Genomic DNA, 20,209 nt, shown 5'->3' with positions numbered 1-20,209 from the left:
GAAAGCCAGCGGCGCCAAGGATCCCAGAAGATAATGGTGTTTTGATTAGCCAATCTCTAGATGCACTCTGCTCACTTTAGTCCCAATGTGGTGGAGGATTTCATTAATGGCTAATTTTGTGTGCGGGTATGTGAGGGCGTTAGAGACAGACGCAACTTAAATGATTTATTTCTGCAAGGACAATGCAGATGAGAAAACCCTTTAATTCTCTAGACTGCAAGCTCTTTAGTCTCCTGACCATCTATTTTCCATACCAACTCTAAATGGGTTTGTAAACCATAGCAGCCCTTATCCATTACTGATGATGTCATGTGCCTGCCTTTGGCTTGTACTGTAGATTTGAACTTGCAAAAGTAGGTCCCTCCATTAGAACTTTGCCTGCCGTAAGTAGGTGAAGTGGCTCTGTTGTGTGACATCATTAAAGACAGCCTACTCTTTCATTTTGAAGTTTACAAGTGCACTAGTTAGGTTTACAACAGGTAAATTTCGAAAGAAGCAAAACTCAAGTCTAGAAAATCTAAAGTTGCACTAGTGTCAATTTGTGGTTGGACTGTGAATTTACATTTTAAAAAATAGTGTAAATATGTACTACATGTTTCTCTCTGTATTGTTGCCAATTTGACTGACTATTGCCTGCAACTTCAATTTCAAAACAGATTTGTGATTATCATGCGCAATTGCCATTTTCAACAAATTTTTATTTTACAAGTTTGCACAATAGGCTGTAATCAATTGTCGTATACATTTATAAATATTTGTTATAGAATTTATCAAATTCAAATTGACAAGCTCTCGAGTGTTTATTGATACTTAAAGGGATAGTTCACCCAAAAATAAAAATTCTGTCATCATTTACTCACCCTTAAGTTGCTCTAAACCTGTATACATTACTTTGTTCTGCTGAACACAAAGGGAGATTTGTGGATAAAAGTTTTAAATTTTCAGTTCTGGGACATAATTGACTACCACAGTAGGAAAAAATAAAATGGTAGTCAAAGGTGCCCCAGAACTGTTTGCATTCCTAAATTCTTAAAAATATTTAATTTTGTGTTCAAAAGAACAAAAAATAAAATACTTCATTCTACTATAGTAGTTAATGATGTCCTAGAACTGAAAATTGCCAACATTCTTCCAAATATATTTCTTTGTGTTCAACAGAACAAAGACATTTATAAAGGTTTGAAACAACTTACGGTAACAGAATTTTAATGTTTGGGTAAACTATCCCTTTAAATGGGATTTCTCAACAGCTTCAATCGATATCAGTCATAATAAATCTGTTCAAACAGAAACTATAACCCCTATTTTTATACTATAGACACAAAAAGTGTTTTTTTTTGCTCCTTACATAAAGAAACAGTACTATTATGTGCTTTATTGCAGTGAAGTAATGCTGGATTTATAAATGCTGTACCTTTTGACCGGCGATGACTACTTTGTCTCCAAGGTGAAGGCCCATACTTGAAAGCTGGGAACAGGCCTTGTCTGAAAGGAGGCTGGGAGGTCGGACATGTAGAAGATGAGCTTCTGGCCAGGGGAGCACTTCCTGCAGCAATGCACGCAACTCTTTGGCTTGGCCTGCAGCGTCAGCTATTTCCAGGGGCATGTCTAGAGTGTCTGGAACAACATCAGCTGGACACTGACTCTTTTCATTCTGAAAAAAATAATGACAAGCATTTTTTTATTATTAATAGTGGTTACAGTTAAGCTGTAATCATAAATAAGCAACCAAAATACAGTATGTAAAAATTGCGCAATGGGTAATATGTTTTTAATTAAGTACTGTAACCAACAGAGATGATGGATAGCAGTTTAGTCATGACTCTCAGGATATCATACAGTGGTGGTTATTACTGTTATTTGAACAGTAGTATTTTCACCAGCTAAAAAATGGTTTTAAGTCAGTAGTGTGTCAGTAGGAAATATCCGTTTACATTCCCAAACATTCATGTTGCCATTAATTGTAATCCAGTGCGATTTTTGTTTGCACAATGGGTCTGACCACATCCAGTGCTCCACACAGAGATCTGATCTCATCATCCAGTCTGTCTGGAATGACATGAAGAAAGAGAACAAACTAAGACAGACTAAATCCAGAAGAACTGTGGCAACGTCTGCAAGGTGCTTCAAGAAACCTACCTGCAAAGCAACAGTATACTGTTCAACGTTTTAGACATTTGTATAAAAATGCTGTAAAATGAGTGTGATGTCAAAAATAATGTCATAAATAGATTCTCTTTATCAATTAACTTCTATTAAATAAATTAAATCAACATTTGGTGTGACCATCCTTTGTGTTTAAAGCAACTTTTGCCATCAAAACAACAACATTATTAAATGTAGTGCCTATAGCCAACTGCCTGAGTATTGGGCTTGTTGTGCCCTTCTCCTTTATCCAACAATGTGTTGTGGCAGGCACTAAACTGGAACCAGGCAACAAAGATTGCCAAAGCAAATGTCCTGTGCTTGACATGGCTTGACCACCAAGCTGTAACTCTGAGCTTCATATCACTGCCCATTTTCACCAGCCTCATACCCAGCATTCATTAATGTAGGCAGAGAGATGATGCTTGGGACATCCATTCAAATAAAGAAAAGCTAGAGGTTTGATACAACTTTTTTATATTGAAGCATGACTTCAGTATTATTGGGATTACAGGGTTCATAATTGTGTTGAAAAACAGAACCTCCACATAATTTGTAAAAAAAATAAAAATAAATGACCACAATTTTACAACAGTTCTTTCTGGTTCTCGAAAATGATTGGCTGAGAGCCATGCAATATTCCACCAGTATCAAATCGCTTCACCGTTTGTATCACTCCGCCAGACTTATGAAACTAGTAAACTTATGGACTTATTAAATGAAGTAAAACATGCACATTTGGCAGTCTCTCTTAAAGCAATTCACAGCTGTTTACAGTAGGGGGCGGTGTGCAGCTGAACAAGTTGGCTGTGACCTGATATTTTATAACAGCTAGGGGGAGTTTTTAGGTACGACGCAAAGCGGAACAACCCTTAGTTGTTTATAAAATGCACTTGTAACCCACTGCTTCGCGGGGCTTATTGCTTTAATATACCATGCTCCTGTATTTAAAGACTAATGCTGTGTCTGAAACCGCTCCCTCGTTCACTCCTTCACTATTCCCTATCTAGCGAATGACATTTGAGTCCACTATATGGGGAAGAAGTGAATGAAAATGAGTGATGCTGCGTCCCAGTTCGCCTACTTATACTATGCACTAAAAGTCTGTACATTTTTGTAATGGAAAAGTATATACATTTTAGTGTGTAGCAAAACCATATGCATGCACTGGGACATACTTACAGGAAACGGAAGTGGCCGTTGTTGCCTAAACAACATTGTGCCCATTAACTGTCACACACATCAAAATAAAGCTCTTCTTTCAATTAAGGTATTTATTCATTCATTATTTCGTATGTAATGTTTACAGTTTTAAACAGTATTAAACTCCGTCTACTCGCGGTGAGTTGTGGGTAATATTAGCCTTTAGAGTGTGCATCATTCTGCACTTCGAATTTCTACCGGAATAGTAGACCATCCGGGAATCTTTGGAATACTCTTTTCAACATACTACGATTTGGGACATATTCATTCTACTTTGGAATTACTATATATATGTATATAGCCTGCGTCTCACAGATGTTTGTCATAAACATAACGATTAGCTTATATTACACCTGTGTGGCTTTGTGGATTGTTTTATAGAATACAAAAAAAATCATTTTCACTTTAATTGTCACGTATTAGTTTAAAATATAGAGAACAAAAGTCACATTTATTTGCAGGCATGCTTATTTATCACGTTTAATAAAATTATTTAATTGATTGGTTTGACTTTAGAAAGCTTTCCTATGGCTCAGTGGTTAGAGCACGGTGCTAGCAACGCCAAGGGCATGTGTTCGATCCCAGGGGATTGCACATAGTTAGAAACAAATGTGTAGTACAATGCAATGTAAGTCACTTTGGATAAAAGCGTCTGCCAAATGCATAAATGTAAATGTAAAATTCAAACCATAATACAAACAAGCCCAAAAGACTAATTCATACACATAATATATTTAAAATAAAAAAAAAAAATTTATCTCATTCATTTAATCTGCATATTCTTTAAAAGTAGAAAATAGTTAGTCAACAAGAACAAACATAGTGTGTATAATCATACAATCATGGCATTGACGGTCAGTGTCCTCCAGCTAATTCTAATCAAGCGGTCGTCTCATGTTATATCATGGGAAATAGTGAATGAGCGAGTGTACATCGGATGTACACTCAAAATAAGAGTGCATTGTGGGTAAAACAGAGTGAACGAATGTAGGGAATGAAGTAGTTCACTCAGGTTTAGGACACCACTACAAAATGGTGGACACCAGATATAGTGCAAGGAGATAGGGAGTGGTTTCTGACACAGCTTATATAACCCAGTTGATGGAACACAGTGGCAATGCAGCTCAACCAATCAGAATCAAACATCACAACTGACCGTATTATAAAGCTATAATTAGCTTTGTTCTGTTTGTTTAGCAGCGAGTTGACATGACAGTTGTCCTAGAAAAAGTATCACGTTTCTATAAAGCGCCATAATTCATTGCATTACAAATATATATTTACATTTAGTAGACACTTTTATCCAAAGCGACTTACAAAGTAGGGGAAAACAATAGAAGCAATTTGTGCAACAAAACAACAACAATGCATAGGTGGAGTAAAACTGGTCTCAGTTAGCCTACCACAGTATACATATATGGATAATTTCTTTTTTTGGGGGGTAGGAAAGTAGAAAAGAAGTAGAAGAATGTACTAATGGGTCAGATGTTGACGGAAGAGATGTATTTTTAGCCGATTCTTAAAGACAACTACAGAATCTGCTGATCTTGTGGCAAGAGGGAGATCATTCCAGAGTCGTGGAACACATCCGGAGAAAGTGCATGAGAGTGATTTTTTCCCTTTGTGGGATGGCACCACGAGACGTTGTTCGATTGCAGAGCGCAGGGATCGGGCGGCATACAAATACAGTATATTGCATACAAGTTCTACAGGCAATCCTAATTGGCTGGAGCAAACACACACTGTGGTGCACACACATACCTTGACTTACATCTTTTTTTTGCTAAATCGCAGAAGGTATGACTTGGTGCATGAGTCAAAAAAGAGATGAGACGAATGACATAGATTGACCGATGATATGCTGACTGGATTGTAGGTGCTAACACCTTGACAGGCTCTGCCCTTCAAACCTGGACTTAGCTAATATCCCTGCAAGCTAAAGGTTGTGGTTGTACATGTACAGAACCACATCTAAATTCATTTATCACCATCATAATAACATAAATAAATACAAAAAACATAATAAATACAATAAATAAATATCGCAATAAATATCAATGTGGCAGAGAATGATAGCTTCAATAAGGTGCTATTATGTAGTTTCAATCTTAAATTCAAATCAAAAAAGTTGTTGTGTGATGGATTGTACATAGCAAAATCTGAGATTACTTTTTAAAGACTGACGCAAATGTACTTCATACAAACTTTAGAAATACACAAGAAGGAAGCATCGTGTTTTAAATAAGTTTCACTCTATGGCCGTGGCTTTAGGATTCTGAAACTTTTCATTGTGTAAGTTAACGTTAGGCTCCATTAACAGATAGTATCGGTTCCCAACATACATTGTTTACATCAGGGTCGGAAATTAACAGAGGCTTTGGAAAAAAATTACAACAAGGTGAACAAAACTGCTCTCCAAATTCAAGATAAAAGAGGAAAAACAGTCCCTGCACAATAAAACACTAGCTACGACAGTCGCAATCTAAATAAGATTAGGTGAAAATGAATGAATTTGGACGTTTTTGCTCTGCCACAGCTTTGAGCACTACAGCGAATCAAGTTCATGGTATGAAAATACTGGCCAATCAGAGGCGTTTAAATGATTCACTGGTGAAGAAGAGCTATGCTGAAGTGCTCCATGAACACAAAGTGTATCATTAACAACCGTGTACAGATACGATGTAAGAAAGAGATTCATTAGAGTAGTCAGACTCTTTACTGTATAACCTGAAGCCATTGAGTGTTTTAGAGATGTTGGATGTTCTTTATTTGTTTTCTATTTATATATTTCCCGTTTGAATAACTGATTTTTATGTTCCACCTCATATATAAAACTCTAGCTCCGCCACTGTGTATAAACATTTTAAAGGGGTCATATGACGAGAATACGTGTTTTTGTGTGTGTTTAGTGTGTTATAAGTTGCCCATGCATGTATTAGACACGTAAAATTGCACAAATTAAAGTGTCGGAACAAAAGATGCATTCTATCTAAAAGTGAATGCTCACCCAGACCTGCCTGAAACGCTTGTGTAACCACACCCCCACAAATCTACATCAGTTCATGGTGGGATTTGACTTTTTGACCGGCCAAATGTAAGGTGGGCGTACCTGTCAGTACAATTGCTTTGGAACCTGATGTTCCAAATATGGTAAGAGGCCTTACATTTCTGTGACAAGCTTGCAGTATTCAACCAATCACTACGCACTGGTTAACTGGCCAATCATAGCACACCTCGCTTTTCAGAGCGATGAGCTTTGTAAAAAATCTACGCGTTTCAGAGAGGCGGGGTAAAGAGGAGATACAACGTTTTTAAACCTTAAATCATGTATACACATTGCATTAAATCTAAAACGAACGATAATATTTGTTTTAACCATGTCATATGACCCCTTTAAACATAGTGTCAGCGCTATATAAACCATTTTGTAAGACGTAAACAACACTGGCCCAGGAGCACTTCCCTGTCTGCAAGTGGCCATGCCACAGGCAGCAGTAGCAACAAAACAAAACTTCAATGCTGTAGGAAGTTTGATGTTCAATAATATACTCAGATGTTGTTTTTTAAAATTATACTGATCACTGATAAAACTGAGGTCATTTTAATTCAAAGGTAATTTGATTATGCTCCCATGGTATCAAAGAACAAACAAGAAAATTATATTTCCTGGAGCTACAGTTCTATGGAATTTCTGTTCATGTGTGCCAAGATATTTTAGAAATCTAGACCGGATAATGTTTTACGGCCATGTCCCTAATAAAGAGTATGCAGGCTATGTGTGGTAACCCTATCTACATACAGTTAGGGTGATATTAAATGACTAGATTGTCTTCTCTATGCAACTTCGTCAACCTCGTTTCGTTTGGTCACACCACAAGGTGTCCCTGTGGCCTCAAAGCTTCAGCACCGCCGCTCTGAGTTCGATTGCTAATGTCTGAGGTGAAACACGCCCCCACTCATTAGCATACAGACAAAGAAATACATAAATAAATAAATGTAGAAATAAATAAATGTGAAAATAAATAAATGTAGGAATAAATACATATATGCATGAATAAATGTAGAAATAAATAAAAGTGGAAATAAATGTACAAATAATTAAATTAAAAAATAAATAACCGTGAAAAAATGTATAATTACGCATAAGGAAATAAAAGTATAAATACTCATTTATTTTTGTTTTTTTAACATTTCTTCATGGATTTATTTTTGTATTTATTTATTTTTAATTATGTTAGGTTTGGAATTCCATACAGTTCAGCTGATCATAGCACATGTTGTGCTCTACAGTTTAGTGATCTCCTAATAGTGTAGCTCATTTCCACAGCTTCACACTACCCCCTGGTGGATAAAAAAAGATCTGCAGAAAGATCAACCATTTCATTTCATTGTTCAAAATGAAAAAAATATGCCCTTTATTTAGGATACCACTGTACTGAGTAATTATTAACCATTGAATTACCCTGCAGTTTCTCTTTGCGATCAGAATATTTATTAATGTCACCGGGCACCGGCTATAGTTTATTAAACAATAATGATGATATATGCAGACACAACTAAAGACTAAGGCATATGGAAACTTGTTGGGCCATGTTCCCCACAATATAGGGCCGTAACAGGGTGGAACATGGTCTTTAAAGACAATGAGTAAGAATGGATTGATTATTCCACAAACTCCTTCCTTACGTTTTCTACCTTTGTTTCCTATTGTCAGTGCTGTTGCTTGGCAACACTTATCAAAAGAGATATTTCTATGGCTAAACCTCGCCTCTGTTTTTACTGACACAAAAGTCTGCCAAGCCCGTTGTTATAACATTATTAGATGATTTGACATACGGGCGACAATATCTCTATTAGACTGCTGCTTCAAGAACAAACAACACTAACCTAAAAATACCTCCCCTGACTAGTGAGAAATGGACAGACGCAAAGAGAAAAACACTGGCAAAAATGATGCATTTAAAACAAGTTAAAAAAATAAGAATGGGAAACGTTGGCTGCTTTACAAATGAGAGAAATAACTTCTCTCTCGCCAGTTCCCATTTTATGTTTTGGCAGGAGCATTGATAAACACTTCATACACAAACAAACAACTCTGACTAACGCTATGTTAAGAGGCAGAGGTTTATGCCTCTCTCCCCACAAGTCTGGCTTAACAAAAATTCACGTATTTTACAAAAGTTTAAATAATATCAAGAAATGAGCATGGCTAATTTAACCGCTGCACTGGTGGGAACAGACTGAGAGGAAAATAATAAAGCAGACTGTGATTGTGTCACATTTGTGTGTGTGTGCAGGTTTAGCTATATATGTGAGGGCCAAATGTCCTCAGTAACACAGTGAATTATCATTACAACTAACTTGTGAGGACATTTTACTGGTCCTCACTAAATAAAAAGGCTCATCATTCGGTCAAATTGTGTTTTTCTTTAAATGTAATGTCTTGAACATGTTTGTGTGATTATTAGGTTTAGGTGTTGTGGTCGGGTTAGGGGATGGAATATATCATATTGCTGTGTGTGTGTAACCGTACTTTAACTATAATAACCACAATTTCACCATGGTCTCACTACTATTATTAGGAGATTTTCCACATACCGTGCATGTTTGTATCTCCTCTTTGCCCCGCCTCTCTGAAACGCCAGATTTTTTTACAAAGCTCATCCCTCTGAAAAGCGAGGTGTGCTATGATTGGCCACTTAACCAGTGTGTAGTGATTGGTTGAATACTGCAAGTGTTTGACAGAAATGTAACGCCTCTTACCATATTTGGAATATCAGGTTCCAAAGCAATTGCACTGACAGGTACGCCCACCTTACTTGTGTATACCTTTGGGCAGTCTTAGTCAAATCAGACCATGAACTGAGGTAGATTTGTGGGAGTGTGGTTACACGAGGCGTTTCAGGCAGGTCTGGGTGAGCATTCTCTTTTAGATAGAATGCAAATTTGTTCCGACACTTTAATTTGTGCAATTTTACATGTCTAATACATGCATGGGCAACTTATAACACACCAAAGACACAGAAAAACACGTATTCGCGCCATATGACCCCTTTAAGGGTGGTTAATTATCTCATCTGATCTACGCTAAATGAGAGCAAGAAAATGATGTGCATCCCTAAATTTGAATTTCTGGATTAATTAGTCAAAATTCTGTCATGACATTTCTCTGGGATATTAAATTGTTAATGAATATGGCAATGTAATGTATTTGGTCTTGGTGGAATATATCTGCTACGCTGCTGCTGCAAAGCAAGTGCCAAGACTTGCTCCTGCCAATAAATTCACAATGCTGCTGTGAGCACGTAATACATGCTGCTGCTGCACATAACATACATAACCCCTGTACCAGATCTATACAGGTGGAGCTGGGAAAGGTGGAGGGGTTTTGAAAGTGCGCTGCAGACTGCTTACATGAAAAACTGCCACATATTGATATTGAATTTTGAGCAGATACGACAGCAACCAAACAACTGCGCTATAGATAACCCTCTAAGAGTTCCATGACAGAATTTTGTATTCATAGACAAACAGTTTGCTTATACAAACAAACAACAAACACACACAAAATCTTACATTTTAATTTTATATATAAAAATTACTAAATGTTTTTGTAACTGTGGATCAGACCTGCACAACAAGCGTGGAGGTATAACGCATCATGCCTCTTCACTGTTCAGCAATATTCTTGGGCTGTCCTGTAAATTTCTCTCTTGAAGTCAAGCGTCTGAGTTGGGATGAGGTCAAACTTCTGAATTGGGTTGAGGTCAGGACTCTGAATGGGCCACTCCAGATGGTGAATTTTCTCATTGAAGCCATTCTATTGTTCATTTACTCCTGTGATCCTGTGGTTGCTGTCCTGTTGCATCACACAACTCTTATAAAGTTTCAAGGAGTGGACAGGTGAACTTCTAAAGCACAATTTTTTATTTGTTGGTTGATGAAAGATTGTTTGATTTCAACAAACAACTCAACTTTGGTTTTGTCTGTCCACAGAATATTGTGTCAGTAGCACTGTGCAACATCCAGACGATCCGGATATAGTGTCTTCACATGTTCAGTAATGAAGTTCTGAAAGCAGTAAATATGTGTATGGTGTTCTCCCACAAACATTGTTTTATAATCATATCAATAGATGTTAGGAAGTATCATAGACCGCATAAAATATGGACAATGCACTCCAATTCACTTACATTGTAGAAAAATGAAGCAAGTGATGGGGAGTCGACTCCAAAAGAGTCGATTCTCGACTCTAAATGTCCCTAAAGTCAGATTCGACTCAAAGACAGGAGACTCTCGTCAACTCCTTTTCGACTCCGTAACAATGTTGTCATTGACCCAAATCGGTTGAATTGTCTTTGTGATTGCCGCAAAGCAACGGAAAGGGGGCACGCAATATTTCCCGTTCATTCTTCACCTTCAATCCGATCACATTAAATTGTCAAATTCTTATTAAAAACTGTCCTATATTTCATCTGTCCCTCTTCAAGCTTTTATTTCTCTAAACAACTGTTAAGACTTTGTAAGTTGCTTTGAATGAAAGCGTATAACTAGACACAAATCAAAATCATGTTTGAGCAGTTCATCCAGCTTAAAAACGTTAAAAACCAGCAACAACCTTGTTTCTGGGTTATTATTATAGCATATATTATTTGACATGTTTATCTTTTTAAATACTTTTTATTGTTAAATGCCCAACACAGAAAGGCAATGAGTTACATTAAGAAAAGAACACAAGGTGGGCTCAACATCTTTTCTCCTTTTTTAAAAAAAGTGTTAAACTTAGCCTAGGGTGAATTTATAAATTCTTAAACAAAAATTTAAAAAAAAATGTTTTAGGCTTGTTTAGCGCACATTTATTGAGCCTACAAAACAACGACACATGGTGTCTTTAAGTACAAAACACACTCATTTGTGTAACTGTAACTCTCCAAAATCGATGCAATATAAAAATTATAAAAATAATAAACAAAACAAAACTTCTTAGCTTTACCATAAGTCTATAGCTACGGTTAGACCTGCGCCATCATGTCCTTGCGCTGCGTGCGCTTGGATAACCACATCAGTTTAGGACCAGAAAGGAGTAACTGGTCTGATAGCAGAAAAAAACTCAGTGATTGTGTGCTCGTTGCACAAATGCATGTGTATTCTCTGGTGACTTTGGAAATTGGTTGCCAGGCAAAAGTTCCCAAACTTGTGAAGTTGCATTCATTTATTTCATATTCGTATTCCTGACCCCGTTTTGATGGAGTCGAAGTGTCGTTTCCATCGGCTCCAAAAGTGGGAGTCAAGAATCGGAGTCGACTCCAAAACACCCGTAATCGAACACCCCTAAATGAAGCCAAAACATCAGAATTATGGCCACTGCCACTGACGTAATTTAGAGCCAGAGTCTGCGCAGTAGTTGCGCAGTGGAGCACGGTATCAAGGTCCCGCCCATATTCTCTGATGACATATTACCACACCCCTTTTTATAACATATTATAACTTAAACCAAACTTGACTAAAAACTGACTAAAATAACAGAAAACATCTTTGGGAGAAAAAATATTTAAAGTGTAATTTGATTTTATAGTTTGGCTCCTGTCCCATTTGTTTACATGGAGAGGGCGGGGTTTATGACCTATATCGCAGCCAGTCACCAGGGACCATCAAAGAGCCTGCAGCTTCACTTTTCAGGACGTGTGCGGCACACTGGGGAAGCACCATGTAGCATGTAGCATGTAAGCATTTACATACGTTTTCCAACCTGGATTGTGAATGTTTACATGGCCAATAAAGACAAAGTATTAATGTGTTTTTTAATTATTATTCTTTAAAAGGTGCTGTGTGTATTTCTTTGGGAGGATCTATTGACATAAATGCAATATTTACATTTACGCATTTGGCAGATGCTTTTATCCAAAGCGACATACATTGCATTATACTATACATTTGTTTCTATGTATAAGATTTAGATTTAGATTTAGATTCAATTTTATTGTCATTGCACATGTACAAGGCAATGAAATGTGACCTCTGCATTTAACCCATCCAGAGAGTAGTGAACACACGTACCCCCGGAGCAGTGGGCAGCTATCACTACAGCGCCCGGGGAGCAAGTAGGGGTAAGGTGCCTTGCTCAAGGGCACCTCAGTTGTTACCCGCCGGCCCTGGGAATCGAACCAGCAACCTTCTGGTCATGAGTCCGACTCTCTAACCATTAGGCCACAACTGCCCCTAAATTTTGGAAAATATGTACTTTTTAAGTAAAATTAAAAGTGTGTACTTTTACTTGAGTAAATTTCTAATAGAAAATCTGTACTTTTACTTCGTTACATAACTTACATTGCGTGACGTTCCTTCGTTCCTTCATTTTAAAATATGCTTTTTAAAACGCGTTGTTTATTTCAAGGTTGTCGTCTCTTTTTACGGGCATTCCCGAGTGATCGATTCTTTTGAGTCGATTCTTTTGAAAGCATTAATTGAACAATGGGCAAAACCATTTGAATAGGCTAATGAATCAGTTCAAAAGATTTGTTCAGTTCGCAGCACGATCTGAATCATCTGAAGCAGGATTACTCACTCCTCGTAGCGCGAAACTTAAGAACACACAGAACACAAAGAGCGTTGGATGAAGTGGATATTAGTCTATATCTATACAATCAAAACTGCAAATGTGTCATATTGTTTGCCAGCAATGATAAATGCCCGCCACATGCGCGCACCCGCGTGACCTGTTCGTCAGACACCGCAACATGCGCGTTACCTGTCAGACACAGAGACGTGGGCTTGCAGAAATATACATTTGAAGAACAGAAGGAAGAAAACTTGTTGATGGGCGTGTGGTTCACTGTTTACTGTTTGTTTACAAGTAAGAGCGTTTCACAACACACACGTGACACAACACGAGAAAACATGAGCTTTGTTCAAAAATGTGTATTTCATTTAAGAGAGCACTGCAGATGTTCTAGATCATCTTAGGAAATGCTCTGAGTTTAGTTAATGCTTTAGTCTGACATGGTCTATTATTCTAAATAAGTTGTGTAAACTACATTGACATCAGGACTAGATGAAATTTACAGAAATGCTTGTCTCTTCTGTGTTTGTCTATTCTTTAGTCTCTCTAGTATATTGCAAAGATATCTGCTTATGATAATTAAAAATATTGATTAAAATGTAATATTAAAATATTGCCGTTAATATTAATTTTATGTAGTAGGCCTATATAATCAGATACAAAGTAACTAAGTAACTAGCTACTCAAGTAGTTTTTTCATTGCATACTTTTTTACTTTTACTCAAGTAATTTTTAGAATAGTGACTTTTACTTTAACTTGAGTAACAATTTCTCTAGTTACTTGTACTTTTACTTGAGTAAAGATTTTGGCTACTCTACCCACCTCTGATAAAGACCTTACATAATGAAGCGTTGTTTTTATTACCTTAGAATGAGCTATTTCTATCTACATACACCGCGGGTCCCCTTGCATGGAATTCGCAATGTTGTTTCTACAGTAGCAAATTGCTCTACAGAGCGTGTTTCGTAAATATGTTATCTCCTTTGGCAAAGAAGCGAAAACATGACGACATCTTAGCCCCGTGTCAGCCGCAGTAGTGCTTCGAAAGGGAAGGGATGGAGTGAGCCGTTGGTTGGAATTCGAGAGCTCACCGCTAGATGCCACTAAATTTCATACACTGGACCTTTAAAAAGACTTGGTCTTAGCTGAAGATCAGGTAAAATGTCATGAGCAATTTGCGCAGAAATATAAAGTAAATCTACTTTTATTGGCCAATGTCTATTATAATTTACTACAAAAAACAACTTACCCTAAAAGCGGGATTGGCTCCTAGTTCCAGCAAACACTTCACTGCAGAAATGCACAGGTTCGATGCAGCAATGTGCAAGGCAGTGCCAAAGTCAAAATCACTGCAGGTTGAGTCCACCTCTGAAACCCAAAAGACCATGAATGAACAGTCGGTCACATCACAAACAATCTTTGTTTGTTATTGCCATGAAATTCAAACTGTGATAGTAATTTTATTCCTGCTGTCATTCAATCACCTCTCCTCACCTCCCGGCTGTGAAGCCTGCAGAACCACCCGGATGAGAGGAGGAACATCAAAATATGCAGCGTAGTGGAGGGCATTCATGTTCGTCCAGCGACTGCGTAAGGACGGTTCGGCTCCCAGAGACAGCAGCTGACGGGCGAAACTGGCTGCACACTCAGCATCACCTGCAAACACACGTTTGTTTTTTTCTTCACACAGTTGCCACAGGAGCTGATTCAATAGTATGCCCTTGCCAAAATGTCTGGTTTTCTACTGAAGCGTACCACAATACCAAACAATTAAATCGTGTTTTAAAGTGACCATGTAGATGCATGCTTACCTATTCCGGGGGCTCCTGCTTTGCAGCAGTAGTGAAGTAAAGTCATGTCAGTGAGACCATCTCTGTCATTGACGCCACATCCTCTCTTCAGAATCTACAAAATAATGCACTTCTTAACTGAATCTCACTTCTTAACTGATACAGCAAAGGTTTCAAGGAAAATATTTCATGCTGAGAGAGACACACACACACTGTCTGCAAAGGAAATATTGCAGTCTACAGAGCCTGATACCAAAGGCAGAGAGAGAGAGAGTTGTGGGAATGTTTTACGATAGCTATAAGCCAACTAGCAATTAAAATGGACCCAGTTTTCTTTATAGAGTACCCCGACTATGACTTAGGCAGTTTATTTGATTAATGCTGACACTGGCTATAAAGATATAAATGAAATAAATAAATAAAACAGTCTAGATGTCACAGTTTTGACTTACGTTAAAGAATCCCTTTCATTGGTAGGCCACCAGTGTTGTTTACGTGACATGGAATGACTTGGTAATACATTTTTATAACATGTCTTCTATTCATCTAATTCAATTTGAATCTAAGCATACAATACTATATGATAAGGATAAAACAGAAGCTAATACTCAAAATGTACATGATGAAAGCTATGCCTTCTGTCAGTACAGTAGGTGTTCAGGGTAAGAATATGAATTAAACAGATGTCCCCAGTATCACAGCTCAGTGAGCACAGTGCCAAGAGAGTGAGTGTAAAATAAGCACACATTACATTGTGTTTCAAGTTTCTCTGCCCAGACCATCAAATTATGTCACTGAGCCAGTAATGGAAGCCTCCATCTACTTAAACGTCTTGTCTGTGCATCTGTGAGTACAGTGGCGTTCAATTAGCAGTATGTCAATGGCAACTATATTGAAAATATATTAAACCAGTGGTTCTCAAACTTTTCAGATCAAAAAGTAGTTGTTCCAAGTACCACCTAATGACCGCCATAGAAAATCATATGTACACTTCAATTAATAGTAGAGCTGTGAATCTTTATCTTTACACCTCGTCCTCCAATTCTAATGTACAGTGGCTTGCAAAAGTATTCAACCCCCTTCATTTTATTCACATTTTGTTATGCTGCTGCCTTATCTTAAACTACTTTAAATGATATTTTTTTTACATTAATCTACACTCCATGCACAATAATGACAAAACAAAAAAAAGCTGATTTTTGACAGCTTTGCAAATTTATTAAAAATAAAAAACAAAAATAAGTGCATTGCATAAGTATTCACACCCTTAACTCAGAAAATGGTTAAAGCACCTTTACAGACTCAAATCTGTTTGGGTATGATGTGAAAAGCTTTACACATCTGCATTTGGCAATTTTCTGTCATGTTTCTCCTCAGATCCTCTCAAACTCTGTCAGGTTGGATGGAGATTATCAGTAGACAAACATTATCAGGTTTCTACAGAGAATGTTCAGTTGGGTTCAAGCACTAGCTGGGCCACTCAAGGACATAGACAGAGTTGTCCATAAGCCACTCTTGCATTGTTATAGTTGTGTGCTTAGGATCATTGTCATGTTGGAGAATGAACCTTCTGCCCTGTCCGAGGTTCTGAATGTTCTGGGCTAGGTTTTCATGATCATTATCTCCGTATTTTGTGTACAGTCCCTGAAGCTGAAAAACACCCCCACATCATGATGCTGTTTCCACTACACTTTACTGTTAAGACGGTATTGTACAGGTGTTGAGCAGTGCTTGTTTTTATCCAGACATGATGCATGAATCTGAGATTCATCAGACCAGAATATCTTGTTTCTGACAGTTTGAAAGATTCGTTGAAGTATGTTTTTGCATATTTCAAGTTTCCATGTGTCTTCACTGAGCAAAGGTTTGAGTCTGGCCACTAAGCCATAAAGCCCAGATTGGTGGAGTGTTGCAGTGATGTTTGTCCTTTTGTAAGTTTTTCCCATCTCCATATATGATCATGGAGCTCAACCAGAGTAATCATCAGCTTCTTGGTCACTGCTCTAACCAAGACCCTTCCTCATCGATGGCTCAGTTTGGACAGGAGGTCAGCTCAAGTAAGAGATCTGGTGGTTCCAAACCTCTTTCATTGAGGATAAATGGAGGCTACATGCTTCTGTGAACCTTCAATACAGCAGATTTTTTTCAGAAGTCTTCCTCAGATCTGTGCCTTGATACAATCCTGTCTCAAAGCTTTACTGGCAGTTCTTTTGACCTCATGTCTTGGTTTTTACTTTGATATGCATTTTCAGCTGTTGCACCCTTTATAGAGAGGTATGTGCTGCTCCAAATCATACTTATTCAATTAAATTTCATTTGATTCAAATTCAAATTCAATTGAATTTGGCACAGGTTAACTCCACTCGAAGTGTATAAACATTAACAAGCAAAACTAATGCTTCTGAGCAAAATTTCAAGTGTCCCAGAAAAGGGTGTGAATACAATGTACTTATTTATGTTTTTTATTTTTAATAAATTTGCAAAGCTGTCAAAAATCAGTTTTTTTTTTTTTTTTTTTTTTTTTAATAAATTTGCAAAGCTGTCAAAAATCAGTTTTTTGTTTTGTCATTATTGTGCATTGAGTGTAGATGAATGTAAAAAAAAATAATTTAAAGTAGTTTAAGATAAGGCAGCAGCATAACAAAATGTGAATAAAATGAAGGGGGTTGAATACTTTTGCAAGCCACTGTATTATTAATGATACCAGAGCCGATCCTTCCTATATGCAAATTATGCAAGTTGCATAGGGCCCCTGCACCACCACGGGGACCCTTTGAGTACCAAACCGAAAACACTATAATGTAAAGAAGATGCTATTTTTATAACTTTTTATAACAACGCGAAGCAAAAGAACAAGAACGCATGTGTTTGTGTGCTATTTCAAAGTCTTATTTAGTTTTGCCAAATGCAAGTACAGATTTACAAATTCAGTATTTTTCCACTGGTATACAGTTGGTTTGACGTTGGACGTTCTATAGACCCCTTTTGTGCCGACGTCACGCTCATGTCATGGCATTAGCTGGAAGCAAAACAAAGGGAAAACTGGAGTTTAAAATATCATCTTGTTGTGTTGTTTAGAGCCACAATCGACAGAATACAGTCTCCAATTTGATATTTTAACACATACCTGCTGCCATTGCCAAACAAAAACACTGACGACAACTGTAGTTAAACACAATAAAACGAGTGGACTGAACAGAAACGATCATCAAAAATGCTTGCGTTTCACTTCATAACACTTAAGATTAAAAAAACGACTGTCTTTTGTTTGTGTGGATTATGATTTTGGGTATGTGTCTAAACATATCTCACGTATGCCCAAATCAGAAACTGGGGAACAAAGTTATTTTTCACCTAGCGTTAACTTTTGAACGCATAGGGTTTGCTAGCTAACTTTGTTAGTTATACAACTAGCAGTAAACTACAGGCCAGAAACTAAACAAAGTAAACTGTTTGTCATCTCTTTTTCTTTAGTTGTCACAAGTGCATTAGTATAAAGGGAGAGGGAACAGTGAGAAGGCTCATGTTATGTGTCAGGTTTGTGTTCAAGTAAATGCATTTGCTAACGTTTGCCACTGTTAGTACATGCAGGTATCTATAGATGTATATGCTCTCAGTGTATCATTACTATACACGCTTGATTTCTCTGTCTGGTAGGTGTAGATGCTCTACCAGACCGTCAGAGGGCAGCACTTAGTCACGTCATTCACACACCCACTGCAAATTAATAATAGAGGAAGTCATTCGCCATTGCAAACAATCCGAGCAAACAGCAAGACAAGAACAACCAAACAGTATGGAGAAGGATATGTCTCAAAAAAAAAAGCTCTGCCCACAAAAACGCGTCACAATATAACTGTGAGTTCAGACCGCCGCCGTTGAGCGCGTCAAAAATCGCTCTGGCTGCCCTGCCAACAACGCTGTAGAAAGAGTCTTGGGCGCGCTGACGCTCTGACGTAGATCGAAATCTTATCTTGTATTTAAAGGGGCCTCAAAGCAAACAAGCTTGTTGATCTTGTGCAGACTGACCACAAGAAATTGATCGGTGGAAAAAACTTTATTGTAGTTACACGTTTGCTAACGAAATAATACTCTGCAGCAGTAACACTGTTTTGCATTCTCTGGCGCTAAAATTAGCATGAAATTTCCGCGTATTTACAGAAAATGTATAACGTTAATGACGTAAAATCATCAGCAACTCACCAGGAACACAAACAATCTCAGACACCTTGGTCCACGCATCATTTTTTTTATTTATGTCCCTGTACGCAAACAGGGACGCGTCGTATAGGATTGGGAAACCCGCCACAGCAGTTATCAACTTCTCCTCCATTTTGCTTGGGAACTAATGTGGTCGGAACCAAAGTTTACAGGGCTGCTTTCTCTGGAATCATCTCAAGAGATGGACTTCTACGTTCCGATTGGTTGCCGCCGAACCGCGTCATAGCTCATTACCATAAAGTTGACCTGATTTCAACTCTCCTTGACGCCCTCAACGGCCAAGACGCGCCGCGCCGCTCCTCACCGCCGGCTCACATTGAAAATGAATGACTTCTGGCCACTTTGACGCTCTCGACGGCGGCGGTCTGAACGCACAGTAACAGTAAAGGCGTCTATAGTTGTGAATATAGGGACCATCTCCAAAGTTACATACACATTAATATACACTTCTAGATGTTTGATATTTATTACAATAAACTGTTAAATCATGTGTAAATATTGTTATTTCACTACTGTATGGGTTCTTATACCCTTATTTAAAGCTCAATATCATTTACAGGGAATGACATACAGTAACAAAACTGTTAAGTGTTCATATGAGTCTCAGCTTTAATGAACACCACTGCATTTCCTTTGCCTATGATAATATGTAATAGTTGTGTCATCACATTTAGAGAATTATTATTTTCGTATGCTTAGCTTTCTTGAGTAAACTACATTTATCATGCTTTACTGTTGTTAATCACTCATTTGGTTAGTAAAAAACACACCGCATTTGCGTGTTAAAGTTTTTTTGACAGCTAGATGGTTCCATAGCCACGTGTTACTTTAGGTATCACCCTTGCTGCTGTATTTGTATGTTTTCTGAGAGGTGTACCTAAATCTTTCCTATGATGTGTGTCCATCCGAAGCGATTAAGCAATGACGCGAACAAGTGTCTGACATTTTGCTTTCGGTTTTAAAACATGCAAGGATGAGAAAAATAAGTGCATGACTCACTTGATGCCATGAGCGTTAAGACAGATAAAGGGGGACCTGACTGAAGTTAAAAGAGTATCAAGCGTGATATGTTATTAAAACTACTCGCGCTGACGGACATATCCGAAGTGTGCGCACAAACAAACAGATGGACAAGAAATATAGGAAAAAAATAGTTTCACATTTGATCTCTTTAGGGCTACACCATCATGACAAAAATAATTAGCCTTTTCTATATGCCCCTTGATATTGTAACTGTGAAATTGTGATTATTCGATTTTACATTGAAGTATTTTTATTCTTTTTTTTTAA

At 37.6% G+C, this 20,209-nt stretch overlaps 1 protein-coding gene across 8 annotated transcripts in view; it reads right to left on the bottom strand.

Annotated features, from left to right (window-relative positions):
- Positions 1–20,209, bottom strand: part of LOC130550585 (CAP-Gly domain-containing linker protein 4-like) — a 108,496-nt gene that overhangs the window by 32,893 nt on the left and 55,394 nt on the right. For all 8 annotated transcript variants that reach the window (XM_057328076.1, XM_057328075.1, XM_057328077.1 and 5 more), the window contains 4 exons: positions 14,720–14,813; positions 14,403–14,564; positions 14,158–14,276; positions 1,415–1,654 (listed from right to left, as the gene is read on the bottom strand). In XM_057328076.1, coding sequence (XP_057184059.1) covers positions 1,415–1,654; positions 14,158–14,276; positions 14,403–14,564; positions 14,720–14,813 — 615 coding nt within the window. The remainder of the gene's footprint in view (positions 1–1,414; positions 1,655–14,157; positions 14,277–14,402; positions 14,565–14,719; positions 14,814–20,209) is intronic.

The sequence above is a fragment of the Triplophysa rosa genome, unplaced genomic scaffold, assembly GCF_024868665.1.
Source record: "Triplophysa rosa unplaced genomic scaffold, Trosa_1v2 scaffold363_ERROPOS117636, whole genome shotgun sequence".
NCBI lineage: Eukaryota > Metazoa > Chordata > Actinopteri > Cypriniformes > Nemacheilidae > Triplophysa > Triplophysa rosa.
Note: the sequence above shows the minus strand (reverse complement) of the source record. Positions and strands in the feature narration are given on the sequence as shown.